This window comes from Dipodomys merriami, unplaced genomic scaffold, assembly GCF_024711535.1.
Source record: "Dipodomys merriami isolate MVZ:Mamm:240054 unplaced genomic scaffold, mDipMer1.0.p SCAF_50, whole genome shotgun sequence".
NCBI classification, from domain to species: Eukaryota; Metazoa; Chordata; class Mammalia; order Rodentia; family Heteromyidae; genus Dipodomys; species Dipodomys merriami.
In genome coordinates, this window is record NW_027206069.1 from 10,171,037 (window position 1) to 10,194,294 (window position 23,258).

The 23,258-nt window shown below is 40.7% G+C and overlaps 1 protein-coding gene across 2 annotated transcripts in view; it reads left to right on the forward strand.

Moving 5' to 3' along the window:
- The window catches only part of LOC138810517 (ribosomal protein S6 kinase alpha-5-like), a 153,126-nt gene that overhangs the window by 111,692 nt on the left and 18,176 nt on the right, over positions 1-23,258 (forward strand). Inside the window, exons 1-7 of one of the 2 annotated variants that reach the window (XM_069997741.1) lie at positions 8,330-8,348; positions 11,808-11,958; positions 15,306-15,467; positions 16,312-16,437; positions 16,916-17,049; positions 17,714-17,807; positions 22,984-23,154. In XM_069997741.1, the coding sequence (XP_069853842.1) occupies positions 11,845-11,958; positions 15,306-15,467; positions 16,312-16,437; positions 16,916-17,049; positions 17,714-17,807; positions 22,984-23,154 (801 nt within the window). In that variant the 5' untranslated portion in view covers positions 8,330-8,348; positions 11,808-11,844. Of the gene's footprint in view, positions 1-8,329; positions 8,349-11,807; positions 11,959-15,305; positions 15,468-16,311; positions 16,438-16,915; positions 17,050-17,713; positions 17,808-22,983; positions 23,155-23,258 lie in introns of those variants that run through there. The other variant, XM_069997740.1, reaches the window with a different exon arrangement.

A 23,258-nucleotide genomic window follows, 5' to 3' on the forward strand; every position in this document is an offset into this window, starting at 1 on the left:
TTTTTGTTGTTGAAGTCAGAGGCTTAATTGTAGTGATGTTTTGGTAATAACCAAACTTGCAATATCTGGACAAAGTCCATCTGTTCAGCAGTGTTTGGAATCACAGGAAGTTACTTTTACTAAGTCTCATTCTGACAGGGACAGTGTTACTCCAAGGAGTTTTGTAGTGGCAAGCTACTTGAAAAGAAACTGAGAGAGAGTTTGTGAAATAGTGCATGGTGGCTACTGTGGGGTTGTTAGCTCCAGACAAAGTAAAATTGTTGTGGAGAGTTAAGTTTGTCTTGGAGAACCATCTCAGCTCAGATAAATGACTTAGCACAAGATATTGAAAAAAAACATTGAAAGATTCTGTAGGCGATTTCCAGCTTTTCTCTCTGGCTTATGACAAGACAAAGAACATAACACTGCCCACTGTGTTTGTTATTTGTGGGATAACCACAGAGTTTGACACATAAGAAGAACTGCTGTCACTGGAAGCTATCTAGGCTTGGCAGTACAAGAGGTGAGAAACTTGCTTTATCAATTGAAAAACTTGAACTAACATTTGAAAAGTTAGGTGGCCTTCCTAGAGATAGAGATGCAGTCACGGTTAGCTCAAAAAAAGGTTTCATTACATTTGTCATGCAGGAACTGAATTGTCTCAGTCTTTAATCCAAGTATTTAATTACATGCCACTACATTATGCACCAAGAAAATCTCTATGCACTATGGTTGTGGCTCAACAATGTCATTTGTTGTCACACTTAAATTTTGTAAAAAGCAAAGGGTTTAACAACAACCAGTTTGAAGACTGACTGAATGATCTGAATGTCTTGATCTTATCTATTTCCGTACTGGAGAGATAAAAGCCCTTTACAACAACACTTGAATGTGCAAAACTAAATTAAGGAATTTAATGAAAGATTCAAGAGTATGGAAAGTAAACAAATGGAATTGAATGTCATTGCTATACCATTCAACCAGGCAGGAGCTGGTGTGCCTGATGACTTACAGCTATAGAGATGATCATGAAAGCTAGGTACAGTCTCCTTTCAGGGCCTGAAGCCTGTAACCGGTAATAAATAATAATGAATTTCCCACTTTGAGGAAGTGTACATTGAAGTATGCATCAGAACAGCTTACCGGTATGAGCAGTTCTTTTCAAAACTTGCTGTCACAAGAGCTCACTGCACTTCAGATATCACATTAGGCAGACTAAATCTTAAGCTGATAATTTTGTATGAATGTTGTAAATATTCAAATAGCCCTGGTCAGAGAAAAGGTTCCCCATCCCTGAAATAAACGTTCAAAAATTTTAATAAGATTTCTGCCCTTTAGTTAATCAGTTATCTGCTTTGTTGTATAAATTAATTTTATCTAAACTTGTTTAGATCAGAGACATAAACCTCTGATTGTATATGTATGTGGGACTGAAATACAAAAACAGTGTAACAACTGAATTGCTCTGCACTGCCTTTTATTTCAGATAATCATTCTGATCGTTCTTTCTGAAAAAAAAAATCTTGCCTGAAGGGTTCTTCTTAAAATAGTATAGTTGAGATTAATTATCTTATCTCCACATGCCTTAATTAGCTAAGGCCTTTTCTTGTTATTGAATTCTCCCATTCCTTAATTATTGTGTTCTTCCCTGAACTCTGCTGAGTTTTGTTTTGTTTTGTTTTTGAGACATTTAAAAGTAATTATTCATGTTGTTTCTTGTGTGCAGGTGACCTAAAATAAAAATAAAAATGACTTTATGGCATATCAAAATTCAAAATATAAGAACTTAAACACTAGGAAACGGGCACTCAAAAACAGAGTAGGGTCAAAAGGAAGGGGATGGATGCATGAAGAAAGGAAGTGGGAGGATACTGTCATAAAGTTCAATGCATGTCCTACAAAATTAAGAAAATTGAGGGAAGCGTTGGGGTCAGAAGGGATGGAGGAGAATGATGAACAAGGTGTCAGTGATCAAGATGCAACTCCTTTGTGTAATGAATAAATAACATAAAAAGTTACTCTCTCCCTTGGGGAAAATCACTGGCAGTCATGTGTCATCACTATAAGTTTGGCTTTGTTGAGTAGGTGTTTTCACTAAAGCCCTATTCAGTATCAGTCAACTTCAGTTGTATCAAGTTTCCCTCCCCTTAAAATAATATATAAATAATATAATAAATTATAAATAAAATAATTATCTTTCTTTAATCTCTCTTTGTTAATCCTTGTCCTGTCCACTCAAAAATATACAGTGATTTTGTTCAGTCTTTTTATTTGTTGCAAGTACTCAAAGGAAATTTTTCCACCTGGGATTTGAACTCAGAGCCTCCTATTTTCTAGGCATTTAAAAAAAATTAACCACTGGGGCTGGGAAGGTGACTCAGTGGTAGAGCGCTTGTCTTGCATGCATGAGGCCCTGGGTTCTATTCCTCAGCACCACATAAGCAAAAAGAAAAAAGCCAGAAGTGGTGCTGTGGCTCAAGTGGTGGAGCGCTAGCCTTGAGCTAAAGAGCTGAGGGACAGTGCCCAGGCCCAGAGTTCAGGCCCCACGACCAGACCCCAAACAAAAATTTAAAAAATTTAACCACTAAGCCATGTTCTCAGTCCATTTTACTTATTTTTGGATAAGAGATAAGTTCGTGTGTGCACATGCGTGTGTGTGTGCGTGTGTGTGCGTGTGTGTGTGCGTGTGTGTGTGTGTGTGTGTGTGTGTGTGTGTGTGTGTGTGTGTGTGCCTTTTTCTCTGGTGGCCTAGACCATGATCCTCCTACTTAATGCTTCCACATAGCCTGGACCTCAAGCAAGTACCACACCATCTTTTTGTTGAGATAGAAGTCTCATTGGCTTCACACAAGCTTTCTGAGCTCTGCCTCTCCCCAGTAGCTGAGATTACAGGTTGAGCCACTATGCCAGCTCAAAGACAATTGTAGGATAAACCTTTCCAGTTCTTTGATCTGTTTTTGTGAAATCATTTCCAGATTTTTCACATACTTGTAATCTATTTATAGTATATACTTGAGAGCCATTGCTCTTTAGCTTTTCCATTCATCTATTTCTTATTTTTATTTCATGAGTGTTGCATGGGCTTTTGTGTGTCCACTAGCTTTTGTTACCTTTCTGCATAGAACTTTCTCTGTCAGGGTATGTGAGTCAGGAAGTCCTCCTTGGTTATTCTGCCTGCCTCTACAAGGAGGAGCCTTTTGCTTGCCTGGGACTTTGGAAACTGTAATTAATCATGTCCTCTCACCCAAGAATCATCATCACGGACAGGGTGTTTCTTTGCTTTACTTTCTGAAGACCATCCTCAGATCCTTGCCATCTGGGCCTCTAACATGACAGCTTGCTTCTTCAATGCACAGGAGTTGGGACAGACAGCAGAGAGTCTGCTAGAATGAAGGAATATTTTTGCAACTTAACCACAAAAGTGTCATCTTGTCCTCTTTGCTGCCGAGGCTGGCTTCAAACGACAATCCTCAGAGCCTAGCCTCCTGGAAAGGGATGGAGGGAAGAGAGGCCTCTACATTCATGACTCCCCAGGCCTCTGACAGAACCTGTGGTTGTTTCTCATAGGCTTATGGTTCACCATGGTCCCTAAGGAGGTCTCATCCTTTGGAATGAGAATCTTGCCACTGTGGTATGGGTCTTGTCTATTTAACAATCCTTAAGAGAAAAAAAATCTTGCATTGTGCTCTGCTCTGGGCTCTAACGGCTGATTTAATTTTTACTGGCACTTATAGCCAGTTGGCCCAAAAGCCCCAGAGTCTGGCTCTGTACCCTCACCTGTCACCATCATTTCACCCCTTCTAGAAAAAGGTACTCTGGTAGTGGTAATAGAATGAACAGAAAAGCTTCAAAACCATTGACTGGGTCACAAAGTATAGGAGGAAGAAAGACATCTGTCAATAACAGCTATAGTAAGTGTGGTAAGATCCCAGCATTCACAACTTAGGTAATTTGTGCCCACCTGGGAGACTGACACATTCAATTGCATCTGATAAACAAAAGCCACCAGTAATCTGTGACCATTCACTTGTGTGCTACAGAAGCCTTAACCGTGGAGAGTCAGGGCAGTTCTTGGGAAGTACTCTCACTTTTAGGAGGGAGATGCTGTAAGTTCAGGGAGAAAAAAAAACTTTTAGCAAAATCTGCCAGATATGCATACATCTTTGGTTTCTCTGACTTGATAAGGAACGGGGTTTTCCTTGGGCACTAGAAGCAGTGGCAGGGGTAGGCAACTGTCAGATGGCTTCTCAGGCAGTAAAGTAGAAGCATGCTAAGCACAAAAGAGCAACAAAATGCCTTATGTGAGAGTGAAGTATGGCCACACACCACCTGTTAATGGGGATGTGGTCTGAGAAGCACATCATGGGATGAACTCCTTACATTGGACTTAGATGAACATGACTACAGCATCACCAGACAATGTAAGAGGTCACTGTAGTGTATGTAGTCCATCACTAACCAAAATGTCATTATACACTGTATGTATTTATAGCTCATTTATATAAGTTGAGGGTAGATACAAATTCCACAGAAGCAGGTGAAGTCACCAGCCAAAGTATCTCATTTCATTATTCTTGATTAGCCATCTGCTATGGCTAAAGGAAAAATAGGCACAGGGACCAAAGAAGATCTGCAAAATACTCAAAGGTTGTTAATGGCCTGACGACTATCATTTGGGCAGAAAGGCCTATGGAATTATCCACAGCACTGTTCACTAGAGGATGGCTACATGCCAGCTTCTATGGTAAGAAGCCACCCACACGATGCCCTGGAATCCTTATACCCCTGACCAGTAGGAAGTAACATGTACTGTCACATGGATGAAAAACAGATGACTCAGGTGCTGGTGGCTCATGCCTGTAATCCTAACTCCTCAGGAGGCTGAGATCTGAGGATCGCAGTTAGAAGCCAGCCCTGGCAGAAAAGTCTTTGTGAGACTCTTATATCCAGTTAACTACTCAAAAACTTTGTGCTGAGACACAAAGTGGTAGAGCACTAGCTTGAGCAAGATTTCAGGAATAGGGCCCAGGCCCAGAATTCAAGTCCCACGACCAATAAAACAAACAAATAGAGGTGTTCATTTCCCAAGGATCCTGAGCTACTGTGAGGCTGGACCAGGGTTTGTTTCATGTTATCCCATGGTTTTATTTCCATGCTGCTGATTTCTTTCCTAGCCTGGCAAACGTTTATTTCAGAAAAAGGGCTACAAAATAACAACCCACAGACAATAGGGAGAATTGGTGTTTGTTTGTTTTTAAGCATGGAGTATTTGTTGAGTTGGGTTTTTTTACTCCTACAAATATGAAGGCCTAGTTCTTTTCCTAAGAAAACGTATATAATGTGTGTGGAGATAAAAATAAATACATGTAAGAGCATAGTATCAGGGAGTTTTGGCAAATGTAAGAGTAGCAGGAGGAATGCTGAGGAAGTAGAGAGCAGGTGTGGTTCCTCGGGGACCAGAGTGGCAGGGAGGCATTCATGATGGAGTAGTGGGAGGCCTGGCACCCAAAGAATCCTTGCAGATGGTGGCAAGCGCACACAGCAGCCCCTGCATGTGGCAGGCTTTAGACTCCCTTGCTTCCCTGCCAATGATCTGGTGAAGGAGTTCTGTCAGTGCTTTTGTTCATGAAGTTTGTTTAATTCTTAGTCTGAAAATCATGTTCCCAATAGCTGTTAACATGCCTGAAGAGGAAACTGTCAATAACAACATTCAGAGACAGGCACTGCTAATACTTTGATATATATCATTTTAGTCTTTTTCATTGACATGCGATAATTCGCTCACACTAGAAGTAACTTCTGTACTTCCCAGTTGTGGCTTAAGTTTTATCATAGCATGCTCTTGTTGCAAACTTGGGTAATAATTTGTAAACGACTATCTAATAATGTACTACTGCGTATGTACCCCTCTGCTTACCTATTGCTCTCATGTTGGTCAAGATTTTCAAGCAAAAGCTCTTTTAAACTCAGGATAGTGTGTAAGTGATTTTGACTGAAAGTAAATCATCAACATAAGTCACGAAATAGGATAGATGATAGACTTTTAAATGAAAGATAGATAGAAACAACTCTTGTGTCTTGGATTGAATATGAATTGTCCCACACACCTAGCTGATGATGCTATTTAGGCAATAGGCCTGTCTTCATGAATGAAATGGGGAGAGTGTGCCATTGAAGTTTACGTCTTGTCCCTCACCCCATTCCCCTGTCTCTGCTTCCCAGCTGCCATAGGGTGAGCAGCTTTGCTCCACCACATGTTCTCCAGCCTTTCTTCAGGCCCACAGCAATGGAGCCAGCTAAACATGGACTGAAACCATGAGTCAAAATAAATTCTTTCTCCTCTCAGTTGTCTTGTCATAGTGATAAAAAGTTGACTAATGCACCAGCAGAGGACATGCCATCCGCAAGTAAGCAGGCCTCAGATTCTGAGTGAGCAAGGTATATTAAATGGGCAGTGATAAAGTATTTGTTTCCTCACTATCCATTGAAAATATACTATATGCCACACAGTGTTGGAGGCCCTGGAGATAATGCAGTGAGCAAAACCAGTCTCTTACTCCTCTGGAGTTTATCTATTTAGTTAGGAGAAGTAAATTATAAACAAATACATATGTAATATGCTATAAGTGCCAAGAAGAAAAGTCAGACAGTAAAGGGAAACAACTGATTTTGATAGGGTGGTTGGGAAGGTTTCTCTGGGAAGGTGACACTGGAGCAAGCCTCCTGCCCCTAAGCTGGGCTGAAGAAATGAGCATGTACTATTGTTTCTTATATTGCTGTGCTAAGTGATGCTTCCTTATGGACCATTCGTTCTTTCCTGTATAATTCAGTGAACATATAGAATACATGCTTGAAGTTTCATCATCTCACTTCTTCTAAAACATTCTAGTATTAAATTTTCAAACTCATATACTCACTGCCCCGATTGAACACTAATGCTTTACCATCCTAGCCAGTTGCCGTTCTACCCATCTCACTTCCTGTCCACTCCTCCCCTTCCCATCATAGGTTTTATTTTAACTCTGATGTCCTGTCTGTCCTTTGAAGTGTTGAAGCTTGTAAGTTTTAAATTCTTTTTATCCCAGGGCTTTCAGGAACTAAACACTCATGAAAAGCTTTAGATGTGTTTTTTTTAATTAGTTCAGATTTTAATTTCATTTAATTTTGTTTCTTAGGTGAAATCTGTAAGTCCATTCGGAGTTTATTTGGGATTGTGATATTGGTTTCTTCACATTTGTTCAACAAAGTACTCTTTTCTAGGTAGACCAGTTGCATTTAAAAACAATACTAACTTTTTATAAATACTTTGTATTTTCAAGATGTCTGCTCATGTACTTGATTTAACTGTTGATTTATTTTGCTGCCACCTCAATTAAGTTTTACAATATATTTCGGTTAGTGATAGGCAGATCATTCTGAATTTGCTTTCTCAGAATTTTCTTAGCTGTTATGTGCTTACTTTCGCAAGTATATACATGTTTTAAACTGTCTTGCTAAAGTTTTAAGTAATATTTATATTTTCTGCTTTCAAAAGAATAACACTTTCCTCTATCAGATTGGCCTTACTAGTAGTCTTGGGGCTGCTGTGCGGCTTCAGTAGTGACGTGACTCATGAAATGTTATTTATGGGACATCAACTCAGAGCCTGTTCTGAGTCTACAGAAAGTTCTGAGATGTATTTGGGCTCACCTGATTAACAGTTCATGTCCAGAGTTCCCATGATCTGTTTTGAAGCCAGAAAAAAAAAATTAACAGTTCTCACCAATTCACAGCTAAAGCACTTTGGAGGGGGTGAAGTGCAGCATTGGCTTCCATCCCATAGGGACCAGGAGATGTGATGACAAGTGTCCCAGGAATCTTCCACTGTACCCTCACCCCTGCAGGGCCGATTCTGCAGAGCCAGCAGGGGCCTGGGGTTCGGATGCATGTGTACTCCCATGCCACAGTGGGCTGGAATCTGTAAGAGGATACAGGAGAAGAAACACGGTGTGTCCTCAGCACATCTCCAGTCAAAGGCCCTTCCAGACACCTGCACATGGCTTCCCACTCCACAGAGGGCATATCCAGCCATAGTGATGAGTCCAGCAACAGTGTGGGCCACCCCAGCTGGGGAAGTCAGCATGGCAGTAGTGTCTTATAACTGCCCACATGCATAGACGCTCCCCCCCTCCCCAGGACCCCTGTGTGCAGCAGAGTGGTGCAGAAGAAAGCCTTGTCATCGTCCAGAACAAGAAGACCCTTGCTCAGCCTGTTGCCTTTTTTGCCTCTCAGTGCAGTGTGATTCTCTTCCCACAGCCTGGCTGCATCTTGTCACTTTTGTCTTACCCCAGCCCATCTCAAGGATCCGTGTAAATCTGAGGAAAAACGAGGTGAGCCTGCCTCTCCCTCTCTCTAGGCCCTGCCCTAGCCCTGAAGCTTTCTAACAGAAATAGACCAACTCTCTCTACCCTGCCAGGGAACTTGAACTCCCGTCACCAGCCCTATTTCCAGCAGAAATTCCTTCAGATAGCAGCTCAGTTTCTTCTGACATTCCTCTTTAGTTCCTTAAAAGTGACGGTGCTGACCCCCTTAGCTGTGCACCAGTGCTGTTGTTGGCGAGCCTACCATAAGCTCCCAGGCTGAGGTCTCCTTGTGCTTGTCTTCCAGGCTTGGCATTCAGTGAAGCTGTATCTGTTTTCCATTGTTGCTTTTGAGATGGACTGTTGTGGGCATTTCTGCTTTGTATATCATCACAGGACTGGCTGTTACTTTCCATGGCACTGGGCACAAAGGAGACTTCCAGTATGCACTGAAGCCTTCCTGGGACTTAAAAATAACATGGTGCAGAGTCAGTTCCTAATATGTTAGATGTGGGCAAATTTTTCTGCTCTAGTGCAGCAAATAGTGAAGGTCACTAACAGTATGCCTCAAAAGCCCTGATCCTAAACACAATTCCTTCCTTCAAAACATACAGTAAAGATGAAAATGGAAAGGCTTTTTTCCCGGGAAAGCAGATCTCAAGTTTCTTTTTCAGACATGCATAGGGCCTACTTTAAGGAGAGGGCTGTCTGCTAATGCTTAAAAATCCTGCAAGCAGTGAGCAATGGGGGAAGCAAAATATCAAGAGAGGAATTCTTTCTCTTACTTGATCTACCAACCTTTACTTCAAATTCCTAGAATAGAATCCTTGAAGTTGAAGTAGCTTTGATATCAACTGCACTGCTGTAAATTTTTGTCAAACATTATAGCTCTGAGGTGCCAGTAGCTCAGGTCTATAATCATAGCTACTCAGGAGGCTGAGATCTGAGGCTCACAGTTTGAAGCCAACCCCAGGCAGGAAAGTTTGTGAGACTCTTATCTCCAATTAACCACTAAAAAGCCAGAAGTGGAGCTGGGGTTCAAGTGGTAGACTGCTAGCTCTGAGCAAAAGAACTAAAGGACAGCATGCAGGCCCTGAGTTCAAGCCCTAGGAATGGTACATGCGTGTATACTCTCTCTCTCCCTCTCCCTCTCCCTCTCCCTCTCCCTCTCCCTCTCCCTCTCCCTCTCTCTCTCTCTCTCTCTCTCTCTCTCTCTCTCTCTCTCTCTCTCTCTCTCTCTCTCTCTCTCTCTCTCTCTCTCTCTCTCTCTCTCTCTCCCCTCTGTCTCACACACACACACACACAATTCTAACTTCAGTCTTTTCTTTTTGTTGGTTGTGGGGCTTGAACTCAGAACCTGGCCTCTCCTGAGCTCTTTTGCTCAAGGCTAGTGCTAAAGGCTACCACTTTTGAGTCACACTGCCACTTCCAATTTTCTGGTGGTTAATTGGAGATGAGCATCTCACAGACTTTCTTTCCCAGTCTGGCTTTGAACGGTGAGCCTCAAATCTCTACCTCCTAAGTAGAGCCAGCAGAGGTTGGCTTCTATTATTTTCAATGGGTACTTGACACGGCTTCTATGCCTGTTTCCTTTATATTTTATTACCTTAGATTGAGGGAGTAGAACAATGAGCTTACATTATCAAATACTTGGTGGATTCCAAATTCTTTTAAGCATAATACATGTTAGCTCACAATTCCCATTTTAGGTGTGTGCAATCATTCCCACTGTACATGTATGAATGAACTTAATTCATTATGTCAAGATTGCACAGCCAGTAAGGAACAGAGTCAGAATCTAACTCTTGTCTGGCCTCAGTTCACCATCATACCATGCTATACCATCACACATTTATTTTCTAGTTTTGTCCTGTACGTTATAAAATGCATATTGTATCTTTGTTGTAATCCAAATAATAATGCTTGGAAGCGGGACTGTGGCTCAAGTGGTAGTGAACCAACCTTGAGCAAACAAAAACACCATATGTAGGCACTATTCTAGCCCCGTATAGAATATACCAGCACCGTATAGAAGAAGAAAAGGAGGAAGGGTGGGGGAAAGTAAAAGAAGGAAGAGTAGGAAGAGGAGAAAGTACTACCAAATAACACTTTGTTATAAACCACAGTGATAAAATAGCTCTTGGTCTTCATGAATATTATGGTGAAGTCTTAATTTTAGTTAATTCCCTCCAATAATTTTACTCATTAAATTATTGATCTGGGGGCTGGGAAGGTGGCTCAGTGGTAGAGTGCTTGCCTTGCATGCATGAGGCCCTGGGTTCAATTTCTCAGCACCACGTAAGCAGAAAAAAGCCAGACATGGTGTTACGACTCAAATGGTAGAGCGCTAGCCTTGAGCTGAAGAGCTGAGGGACAGCGCCCAGGCCCAGAGTTCAGGCCCCATGACCAGCAAAAAATAATAATCATTATTGATCTGTCTCTTCATGGGAAAAGGGTCAAGTGGATTGGATTGATTTCTTCTGGGACTGCAGAATAAATTTCTCATCAAGAAACGCATTTACTTTCTTTTTTTAACTTTTTTCTATAGTAATTAGATTTTCCTCTCTGTATTCCATCTTCCTGGAAGGGCTTTCTGTCTATGGGATAGTAGCAATAATGAAGCAGGTGCTTTCACCCTGTGAAAAACCTAGCTTTTTTTGCCAGTCTTGGGGCTTAAACTCAGGGCCTGGGGACTCTCCTTGAGCTAAGCTAGTGCTCTGACACTTGAGCCACAGCTCCACTTTAATCTTTCTTAGAAGTTAATTGGAGATAAAAGTCTCAGGGATTTTCCTTTCTAGACTGGCTTTGAATGGTGATCCTCAGATATTAGCCCTCTAAGTATAGGCATGAAACACCAGCGCATGGCTTCTGGGTGCCCATTTTCAGAAATCAAAAACTGATCCCTATCCATTTGATTCAGATTTGCTCTAGGTAGGTCAGCCTCCCTTATGAGCCGTCTGGGCTAAGGGCACAGGGAAAGAACAGTAACATGGAGGAGGCTATTTGGGGGGCTGGGAAGGTGGCTCAGTGGTAGAGCGCTTGCCTTGAATGCATGAGGCCCTGGGTTCGATTCCTCAGCACCACATAAGCAAAAAAAGAAAAAAAGCCAGAAGTGCCCCTGTGGCTCAAGTGGTAGAGCACTAGCCCTGAGCTGAAGAGCTGAGGGACAGCGCCCAGGCCCAGAGTTCAGGCCCCATGACCGGACCCCCCCAAAAAAAAGAAAGAAAAGAAAAATATTTGGGATTGTAGCTTTCCATTAAGATGGACTTACATTGAGAAATGTTTGAGTTTTAGAAATTTGACTGGATGATATTTCATTTTTTAATATTTTTTCAACTATATTGAGGCTAATTATTGATTCATCTTAAATATCTTTTCTGACATTAAGTCCAATAATAACATGTTTCACCATAGATGGTTTCACTAAAAATGTTATTACTATAACTTCATTTTCTGGTTGTGTTAACATCAAGTTTTATCTGCCTACAGGAGAATATTAAAAAGTGAGCCACCGTATCCCCAAGAAATGAGTGCTCTAGCTAAAGACCTCATTCAGCATCTTCTGATGAAAGATCCCAAGAAAAGGCTGGGATGTGGCCCAAGGGATGCAGATGAAATCAAAGAACACCTCTTTTTTCAGGTAAAGTTTAGTGAATTTAAAATTTAGAGTTTCATACCTCTGCTGTGTTTTGCAAGTTCAACATTCTTGGAGTTCACTTTCCACCTACTTTCACCTACATTGTGCTTTTCTTTTAAAATGGAAAAGACTTTCTAGGAAGGACCAGAGTTTATTTGTAAAATCCTTTGGGCTGGGAAGGTGGTAGCGGGCTTGCCTTGCATTGCGTGTATGAGGCCCAGGGTTCAATTCCTCAGGACCACATAAGAAGAAAAAGCCAGAAGTGGTGCTGTGGATCAAGTGGTAGAGTGCTAGCCTTGAGCTGAAATGCTGAGGGACAGTGCCCAGGCCCAGAGTTCAAGCCCCAAGACTGACCAAAAAACAACAACAAAACAAAACAAAACAAAAAAAAACCTTAAATGGTCTTTTCCTCTGTAAATGCATGGTCAGTGGAGAAACAGAATAGCATTCCATTTTTCCATCCTGCAGTGGTTTGTAGCATCTGTAACATATATTCTCATTGTGTCTGATAGTGCTTTTCCAAAATGCAAATGAGACCATTCCATGGGATAGCAATTGATCTGTTCAATTTAGTTTTCTCAGTTTATTCCAAGTAAACACCAAAATACTGAATTACTGACTGATAGCATAAAAGAAGCATCCAAGTTATATTTTATTTTTATTCTGTAATCTTTTGTATAATCACTAAAACAAATGAAAAAGACCAAGCTAAAACAAAGATGGGTTTTCACATTATTTATTGTTTTTAAAATAAAGAAAAATGAGGCCGGAGTGTATTTCAGTGGTAAATTACTTGCTTAGCCTGTATGTGGGGTATGTGTGTTTGTGTGTGCACATGGTAGAAAAAAAGTATAAAAACTTGAAAATCAAACCATCTCAGCATTTCTATAGTCAAAAATGAGCAAGCAGTCTCTAAACGTAATCGCTAAAAATTATTGCTGTACAACTTCCAGAGTGCAGTAACCATGAGAAGTACATTGTATATAAGTTGAACTCAATATGGCATTTCATAAATACATATGGCTTAGGAAGAATGTTATTTAAACAAACTTTCAAATGTCTTGTCAGTTTGGCTTAAAAGTTGACAATCAGATAAAATTTAATCATTTTCCTAAGATACTGTTTTTATCATTTTGGGGATATTCCTTTCATATTAGAAGAATTTTTATTCTTAATGGCTTAGATAGTAATTTTAATCTGCTTAATTACTTTGACTTTTTATAATTAGAAAGGATTTTTTAAATAACAGACTCTTGGAAAGCTGGAAATCCTTCTTGTAAAGATCTTAATAGTCCTTTCTTTATAAATGGTACATGGATAGAAGATCAAAATAGCATTCATTTTTCTATTTATTCATTATTTTTCTGCCAACAACATATTTCTTTAAATCCCTTCACTTTAGAAAGTTTCTCTTAATCTCATTATAGTTGTCTAGTACAAATCATGCTTCTCAATGGGAGTCATTATAGCCACATACAGGAAAAGAGCTAAACTGATTTAATAATTTTATTTCCATTACCTTCAAGGAACATAATAAGAACAGATTGTGATGGTTGATTAAACTTGCTCAATTTCTTCAACCAAGAAGGACAAGTTTTTACATGTTCCATCATTGAAATTAACCTACATATCATCTTATTCTGTGAATAATGCTTTTTTTTCTTAATAATACATAAAATAATGGTATATTTTACTATCAATCTGAAGACATAATAATTGGAAATCTGTAGATTTCAGTTCAGCAGGTATTATCTGAGGTTGTTTGAAGTGACAGAAGGAACATTAAGAGGAGAGAGTTGAATTTGAATAATATAAAATGTGTCATTTAGCTGACAGTTCTGACTTGGGTGGAAAGGTAGCATAGATTTCTTTGGGGAATAAGAAACAGCATCTCAAATGCTTGACTACAGTTAGAAGAGAAAAGAGCAACTACATCACCGTGTTAATTAAACTTTATACATAACTAATGCTTGATTCACAGTGAGGTTTTTTTTTTTTAATGCTGGGTCTGGGCCTTGAACTCAGGGCCAAGGCACTGTCCTTTAGCTTGTTTGCTCAAGGCTGGCACTATGCAACTTGAGCAACAACACTTCCAGCTTTGTGTGTGTGCACGCACATGTGAACTTGAACACCAGGCCTGAGTACTCTCCCTGAGCTAATGTGCTCAAGGCTAGCACTCTACCACTTGAACCACAGTTCTACATCCAGCTTTTTGATGTTTAGTTGTTGTAAGAGTCTTACAGACTTTCCTGTGCAGGCTGGCTTTGAACCTTGATCCTCAGATCTGAGCTTTCTGAGTAGCTAGGATTACAGCCATGAGCCAGTGGGTGCCCAGTTACTTCTACCATTTTGCTGGTTAGGATTTTTGCTGCTCAGATTTGTCTGCCTGGACTGGCTGTGAACAAAGATCCCTTAGGTATCAGCCTATTGAGTAGCTAGGATTACAGGCATGACCACCTGTAACTGGCAAGTGAGCTTATTTTTCACTCTGTGCGGGTGATCTAGAGGAAAAGCAAGTGTAGCAGAAGAATTGAATGAAATGGCCTCTAAAAAACCTGTCCACCACTAGTACTGAGTTTCTAGATTTAAGAAAAATTTTTTACATAAGTGAGAAAGGATTCCTGTTACATTGGCATCTAGCGTACAAAATATTGTCTACTGTATTGAATATATTATTTTTTTTACTATATGGAAAGTAGCCAGTAAAACATTTGTCAGAGAAGGAAAAAATAAAAAGACAAGAATGTTTCCTTGAAATTAATGTTCATATTCATAAAATATTTTAAAGCCCTTTATTGTGGTTTGGTTTGAATTTTTTTATTTTATTGTATTTTTTTTCAATTACAGGGCTTGAACCTAGGCCCTGTGTGTTGTTCTGAGTGCCTTTGAACAAGGCTAGTGCTTTACCGCTTTGAGCCACAGCTCCACTTCTAGTTTTTGAGTGGCTAATTGGAGATAAGAGCCTCACTAACATCCCTGCCTGGGCTGGCGTTGAGCCGTATTCCTCAGATCTGTCTCCTGAGTAGCTATTTAGCTTAACTCTTTCTCAGAAGATTGTGGACAAAAGTACTTTTCCTGTTATCTCTAAAAATGACCAGGTGTGTTGGTGCCCCCCAGAGGACACTGTGGGAATCCTGGAGAGGAACAGCTGGAGCTCACTTTCAGATCTGCATCAGCTGGAGCGGGGTCTGAAAATAGACTCCTACATATTTTTAATTATCAGTTTGAAACATATGCCCTTATTTTTAGCCTCTGTCCTTATTGATCAACTGAAGTCTAATCTATCCTTGCTATTCATAGAACTATATTTTGGCTTGTTGCTTTATCCCAATCTTCGTTCTCTGCTTTAGAAAATAAATTGGGATGACTTAGCTGCTAAAAAAGTGCCTGCACCATTTAAGCCAGTCATCCGAGATGAACTAGATGTGAGCAACTTTGCCGAAGAGTTTACAGAAATGGACCCCACCTATTCTCCGGCTGCCCTGCCCCAGAGCTCTGAGAGGCTGTTTCAGGTAATAATCCACAGGGAGTGTGCCTGCGTTCTCTGGCCAGGCATGCTTCAGAGAACTTCCATTTTCTTGAGTTCAGTCACTTTTTTTAGTACCTTGATTGTATTTTTTTAAGAAGTTAGTTGTGTTTATAAGCAAACTTTTATCAACTATGTGAAAGAATTACAGTCCAGAGTGAGATTTTGGGATTTGAATAGGAAGTTGTTCACTCCCCTCTTCTCCTTCTCTCCCGTTCCCTCCTTTACCATCCCCTCATCCCCTCTCTCCTTCCTCTTCTCTCCTTCCTTCCTTCCCCCTCTATCCCTCCCTCCTTCTCTCTCTCATCTTCTTTCTTTCTTTCTCTCCCTTTCTCTCTTTCTCTTTCTCTCTTTCTTTCTCTTTCTTTCTCTTTCTCTCTCCCTTCCTTCCTTCCTTCCCTCCCTCCCTCCCTCCTTCCTTCCTTCCTTCCTTCCTTCCTTCCTTCCTTCCTTCCTTCCTTCCTTCCTTCCTTCCTTCCTTCCTTCCTTCCTTCCTTCCTTCCTTCCTTCCTTCCTTCCTTCCTTCCTTGTTATTTAACAAACAGAAGTTTATTTCTTGACCACACTGTAGGTTTGGTATGTATGGTCACCTGCAGGAGGAAGCTTTTTCTACCTTGATTTTTGAACTGGTTTCATTTTACCAGAAGGTGGCATTATATCTCCTTCTAAAAGCATTTTTTCTAGACAATTGAGATAACCCTCATTTGGAATTGCAAATGAAGTAAGATTGCATTCATCTCAACAAATATTTGAATGTCTTTCTGATCACGAACTAGTCCATGCCAAACTGCAAAGCAAATTTTCTTTTGCCATTCCTTCCCTTTTTTTAGGGTTACTCCTTTGTTGCTCCTTCTATCCTCTTCAAGCGTAATGCAGCTGTTATAGACCCCCTCCAGTTTCACATGGGAGTAGAACGTCCTGGAGTGACAACCGTTGCCAGGAGTGCCATGACAAAGGTTCGTGCATGTGGTTCCCAGTGGTGCACATGTGGCCCCCATAAGCACTTAAATGTGAACAATAATCAGTGTGCTAAGGCCAGTGGATTGGATATTTTTAGCACTCAACTAATGTGTCATTTTAGAAAATGGATAAGTAAATGGAAATTCGCCTTAGAGAAGTAGTATCATCAGGGCTGGGAAGGTAGCTCAGTGGTAGAGCGCTTGCCTTGCATGCCTGAGGCCCTGGGTTCGATTCCTCAGCACCACATAAGCAAAAAGAAATAGAGCGCTAGCCTTGAGCTGAAGAGCTGAGGGACAGCGCCCAGGCCAAGAGTTCAGGCCCCACGGCCGGACCCAAAAAAAAAGAGAAGTAGTATCATCAATTTGAACAATTCCTCTTAATAATGATAGAGGATTATCTGGTACTTTCATACTCCACAGTTTTACACAATCTTTGTGTATCACCTTTTCTTAAGTGTTGTTACTTTCTCATCAGGACTCTCCATTCTATCAGCACTATGACCTAGATCTAAAGGACAAACCACTTGGTGAAGGAAGCTTTTCCATCTGTCGAAAGTGCATACACAAAAAAAGTAACCAGGCATTTGCAGTCAAGATAATCAGTAAAAGGTATGGGCACTTATAACAGTCTTTATCCTACTCAATGAATTCTGTAAATTAAGACATTTTTATTGAAAAGGGTAACTAACGGTATGTAAGATTTTCTACCCTTGGGCTTAACCACTTGGCTTATTATTTGATCTGTGATACTCCTAGGTCCAATCAGTATTTTCTGATGAAGTCATCTGTTTCAGACAATCATAATCTGATGTGCTTTTGAGGTCCTTATGGGAAGACTTTCTTGTGGTGATAACATATTTAATCAGACTTGTTAGGGATTTTGGCAGCTATTGATTGCTATTTCTGCTAGTTGAATATTTGAAATACTTTTCTCTGAAATTATTTAGTAAGCTCTTGGTAGCTTTTGAGAGCCAGCGAGATGTTTCGATAACTGCTTATTACCTGCATGATTACATGTTCCATTACCAAATTATGAGGCAAGTTGAACATCCATTTCTGTGTATAACTAGCTCATAGCTGACTCAGAGTAATTTTCTCCAGAAAAAAAAAAACTGCTTACCTTTCTTGTGGGTGGTAAGATTCATTACTTTTAGGGAAACCTCATTGTACAAGTAGATTGTACTATAAATAAAAACAAAGTTAGGTTTGGGGCAATCACAACATAAAAACTTGCTGGAAGAGACAAGTAGATTCTAGTTATTTCATCTTACAGGATGGAAGCCAATACCCAGAAAGAAATAACGGCTCTGAAACTGTGTGAAGGCCACCCCAATATTGTGAAGCTGCATGAGATTTTTCATGATCAGGTATTCCATATGTGTCTTTGTTGTTTAATGAGTTCATATGTGGGATAATTCACATATGGAGTTCTATTCCGCATCAGTTTTGTTGGTGCTACTGAGTTAGTCAAGGATGTGGAACATTATCCAGCCACCAGGAAGGATAGAGAAACACAACACACACAAAAAACCACACACACATTCTTACTCAGATCAATCAATCACTTCTGCCTTCTTCACTCAGTCCTTACAACCTGTGGCATGAAAGAACAGAGATATGAACTCAGTGTCGCTGTCACAGGCTGCAATGTACTGGTGCCAGTACAGCTGCTTCCTACTATGGCTTAATCACTCCTATCTCTCAGTACATGGTAATGTTCCTTGCACTTCTAAAGTAGAACATAGAGTTTTTTTTTTGGGGGGGGGGTTGTTTTTTTGTTTTTTGAGTCCGGTCGTGGGGCCTGAACTCTGGGCCTGGGTGCTGTCCCTCAGCTCTTCAGCTCAAGGCTAGCGCTCTACCACTTGAGCCACAGCGCCACTTCCAGTTTTTTTCTTTTTGCTTATGTGGTACTGAGGAATCGAACCCAGGGCCTCATGCATGCAAGGCAAGCACTCTACCACTGAGCCACCTTCCCAGCCCGAATATAGAGTTTTAAGGACAGACAAGAAGCAAAAGGGCAAGGTTCATCCCCTTCATCTCCTGTTCCAAGTGGCAAAGTCTATGTGGGTTCCAGGCTAAGTCCTGTTCCACCTCCATTCCCCATTCTGCTTTCCAGCAGGAAGCTAACAGAAGTATGTCACTTGGGGTATGAGAGGAGTGCCATTGTATCTTGCCCCACCTGTCATCTTCCATGTCTGAAATTGCACCATTACAGCATGAGCAGGAATGGAATCATTCCTGCTCAGAGCCAAGTGGAAGCACAGAAGCTAAAATCAGTCCTAAGTACGGTTTGCCTAAGGGTCATGAGATTTCTACCAAGATCAAATAGCAAGTTGGTGAAAAATCTCATAGGCAGAACCTGATCCCTAGATGTGGGCATTCCTCATTGTGCAGCTGTGACAGCCATGGGCAGGATAATGGGGACTCAGCTCTACCACAGTGACATCTCCCAAAGTACCATGGCTAAGTATGGTAAATCTATCAGGGTGAAGTCATGCAGCAACAGGAGTAGCACTGTAACTATTTAATAACTGTTTCCATTTATAATCACATGCTTTGTTTGCTCCAGGGACTGGGCCAGACACTGTACAGATCATCTTAGAACTTACCATAACTCTGAGGGGAGAAAACAAAAAATCACAGAAGTTCAGTAACAGTGTGTTCTGGTATGTGAGTAGTTATGGCTGGGATTTGAGTGCAGCCATTAAACTTCAGAGCCCAACAATCTTTTAATTACTTTGTTCTTCTGTCTTAGAGGAGGCAGAAACACAACCTGCTCTTCACCTCATGCAGTAAGCACCCAAAACTGTCATTGTCCTTTACTTGTTCTTTGGTTCTCATAGTCTTTGAAGCAAGGGTTCAGGGGGAATGCTCTCTTGGCTGCCCCCTACCTCTCATCTGATCAATTTATTCATTTTTTATAGAGAGAGGGAAACTGTCCTCTAGAGGTGCTAGAGAATAGTCTAGACATACTTTGTTCCTAAAGGAAATTCATGCATCAATCAAAGAATCAGAGAATGACCTTTGAAATCTGGCCTTATGCTTTTGTACTTGTTGTTCTAACCCTAGCTATTCCTAGCCCGTGTTTGAACTCTGACTAATGTCAGATCTCAGAACTATAGTTTTTTAAATTTATGTCGTAAGTTAATTATTTGCTATTTTTACATTTGAGAGATACCAAAATAGCCAGATGCATGTGATTCATGCCTGTAACACTGGGCTACTCAGGAGGTTGAGATCTAAGAATTGTGGTTCAAAGTCAGCTCAGGAAGAAAAACTCCATGAGACTCTGTGTGTGTGTGTGTGTGTGTGTGTGTGTGTGTGTGTGTGTGTGTGTGTGTGTGTGTGTGTGTGTGTGTGTGTGTGTGTGTGTGTGTCCCTTGGGAGCTTGACCGTGTGTGTGTGTGTGTGTGTGTGTGTGTGTGTGTGTGTGTGTGTGTGTGTCCGTGTATGTCCCTTGGGAGCTTGACCGTGTGTGTGTGTGTGTGTGTGTGTGTGTGTGTGTGTGTGTGTGTGTGTGTGTGTGTCTCCGTGTGTGTCCCTTGGGAGCTTGACCTCTGGGCCTGGGCGCTGTCCCTTAGCTCTTTAACTCAAGGCAAGCGCTCTACCACTTTAACCACAGTGCCACTTCCGGTTTTCTGGTGGTTTATTGGAGATAAAAGTCTCATGGGCTTTCCTGTCCCTGCTGGCTTTGAACCTCAATCCTCAGATCTCAGCCTCCTGAGTAGCTAGGATTATAGGAATGAGTCATCTTCAGTTAACTAAAAAACACAGAAGCCAAGATGTGGCTCAAATGGTAGAGCACTATCCTTGAGCATAAAAGCTCAAGGACAGTGCCCAGATTCCTGAAGTCAAGCCCCAAGACTAGCACAGACTGAAAAAGAATTACCAAACTGTAACTTGTCCTACAATATAATACTAGTATATTATGTTCATACTACTATAAATACAGTTCTCAGTCTAATGTTCAGGGTGGTAAAATATACTTTCAGTTATTCCTGTGATGGTTATACAGCGTTTGTTTCACAATGTGTAACATTGATCCAGGTTGGCTCCTCAGCCTGAAGCTGTACAATAGTACAGCTCTTTTTATGTAGAATGACCTGTGCTTTGCTCAGAGTTCCTACTGCTGTGCATATATGCATTCCAGTTATAACAAAGCACCTCAAACTTAAGATAATGCATGTTTATTTTCTTAATAAATGGAGATCCAAAGGCCAAAATCAGTCTCCCTGGCTTATAGTCAAAGAGGGGACAGACAAGATTCCTTCTGGAGACTATTAGGGTAGTTTGTTTATTTGCCTTTGGGACTTTTCTATTCAATAATCTCTTCTTTTGTCCCATCTGATATCATGGATGCTGATGGATAATCAAGATAATCTTCCCATCTCCAGATCTTTAACTTGCCGAGAATGATGGCACTCACCCATAATTCCAGTGCTCTGGAGACTGAGGCAGGAAAGATCTTGAGTTTCAAGGTTTGAAGCCAGCCTGAACTTACCCTGTCTTAAGGGAAAAAAACTACTGAAAGTCCCTTTTTCCACCTAAGGTTAAAAAAATAGGCTCTGAAGTTTAGGTCATTGACAACTTTGGAGGACTTTTATTTGAGGAACTATGTATAGATTTTTCTCATTGTTGGCTACAATTTTAGAGGTAAAGTAGCATCCCCAAGATCACAGGAAACACAACCTGGGGTGATGACACACGCCTGGAATCCCAGCACTTGGAAGCCTGAAGCAGGAAGATCACGTGTTTGAAGCTAGTGTAGTCTCCATAATGGGATTCTATCTCACAAACAAAACAGAGAGAGTCGGGGAGAGAGAGAACAAGAACAGAAACAAAACAATACATTTTGGGGGCATGAGGCGAGGAGTACTAGGGATTGAACTCAGTGCCTTGTGCTTAGGGAATCGCACCTCCAGTCCCCTTTTACCCTGGTCATTTTCAAGGTAGGTTCTTGGGCTAGATTGGGCTGCCTTCCTCCTGCTTGTGCTTCTTTGTGTCACTGGATGACAGAGATGCACCACTGTACCAGCCACTGAGACAACAAGCATGCACACTATACCCAGCCATTGGTTGAGATGGAGTCTCACAAAACTTTTTTTTTTTCCTTTGGTCAGTCATGGAGCCTGGACACTGTCCCTCAGCTCTTCAGCTCAAGTCTAGTGCTCTACCACTTGAGCCACAGCACCACTTCTGGCTTTTTCTGTTTATGTGGTACTGAGGAATCAAACCTAGGGCCTCATGCATGCAAGGCAAGCACTCTACCACTGAGCCACCTTCCCAGCCCCTCACAAACCTTTTTATACCTAAGCTGACCTCAGACTACAATCACTCAATCTACCTCACACATAACTATGATTACAGGCTTGGGATCAGTTTTCATATTAAACATGTTGTTTGTACTAGATGCCAGTGGTTCATGCCTATAAATCCTAGCTACCCAAAAGGCTGTGATCTGAAATTCGTGGTTCAAAGCTATCCCACACAGGAAAGTTCATGAAAGTCTTTATCTCCTATTAACTACTAAAAAAGTTGGAAGTGGAACTGTGGCTTAAGTGGTAGAGTGCTAGCCTTGATCAAAAAAAGCATAGGGACAGCACCTTAGCCCTAAGTTCAAGCCTCAAGATAAGTACACAGACAAAAAAAAGTTGTTTTCCCTTTACAATCCCTCTGATATATCAGCATAGTGTACTTATAATTGTTTTTTAGGCAACAGTTTTCTGAGTTTTGCTAATTCCAGAAACATTTGTTGAGTGATGTTGGCACTAACACAGCACCTGAATGTGAACACTAATATTTTTTCCAAACTATTCATATTTAAGAGCTAATGTAAGTATTTTTCAGTAGCTCTTATGTTATTTTCTTTATGGAGATATATACAAGCATAGTAAACATATCAGTTACCAAGTATTTAATTGGGATCAAAAACAGTTATTAAAGAACATACATGGTGAGTTAGAGATATTTGCAAAGGAGTGCTAACAGGAATCCTGCAATTAACAGTACTACTTTTCAACAGGTAAATTTGCCATTAAGTGGGTTTACCAGACCTGATGTGGATAATTGCCCAAACCTAATTAGTAACGTGGATTATTTACAATAGAAACTTCAGATCATTGTCAGCATGAGATCATACTTTAAAAAGGAAGGTGGGAATGAAATTCAAGGTAAAAGAAAAAAAGTCAAGGGAACCATAAATAAAGATTTCACTGCAGTGCTTGAAATGTTCCATTTCTGAAGGATCAATTTTCCTAACAATTTCCAAAATAGAATTTGTAGAAGGCCACATTATTCTTCCTTCAACTCTTTCCCTTAAAATACAATAATTGCTATTTGTTTTAACAAGAGATTATTTAAATATACTGGTGATTGATAAGAATCAGTGAGTACTTTATATAGTAGTAGATGTCTCCTTTTCAAGCAATCCTTTGCAAGGATTGCTACTAGCTATCACTTGGGGTAAATAATAGTCAATAGATTCTTGACCACAAGTGGATGCCCTCTCCTTTTCATTAAAGCCCCATATTATTCTTTTTCTAGCTTCATACATTTCTAGTGATGGAACTTCTAAATGGAGGAGAACTGTTTGAGCGCATCAAGAAAAAGAAACATTTCAGCGAGACTGAAGCCAGCTACATCATGCGGAAGCTCGTTTCCGCTGTAAGCCATATGCACGACGTTGGAGTGGTACACAGAGATCTGAAACCCGAGGTATAGTGCAGTATATCCCCCAATAATTGTGAGGTATAAAGCAATCTCCTCTAATAATTGTTAGGTATAAAGTAATCTGTATCTCCAAATAGTTGTGAGGTTTT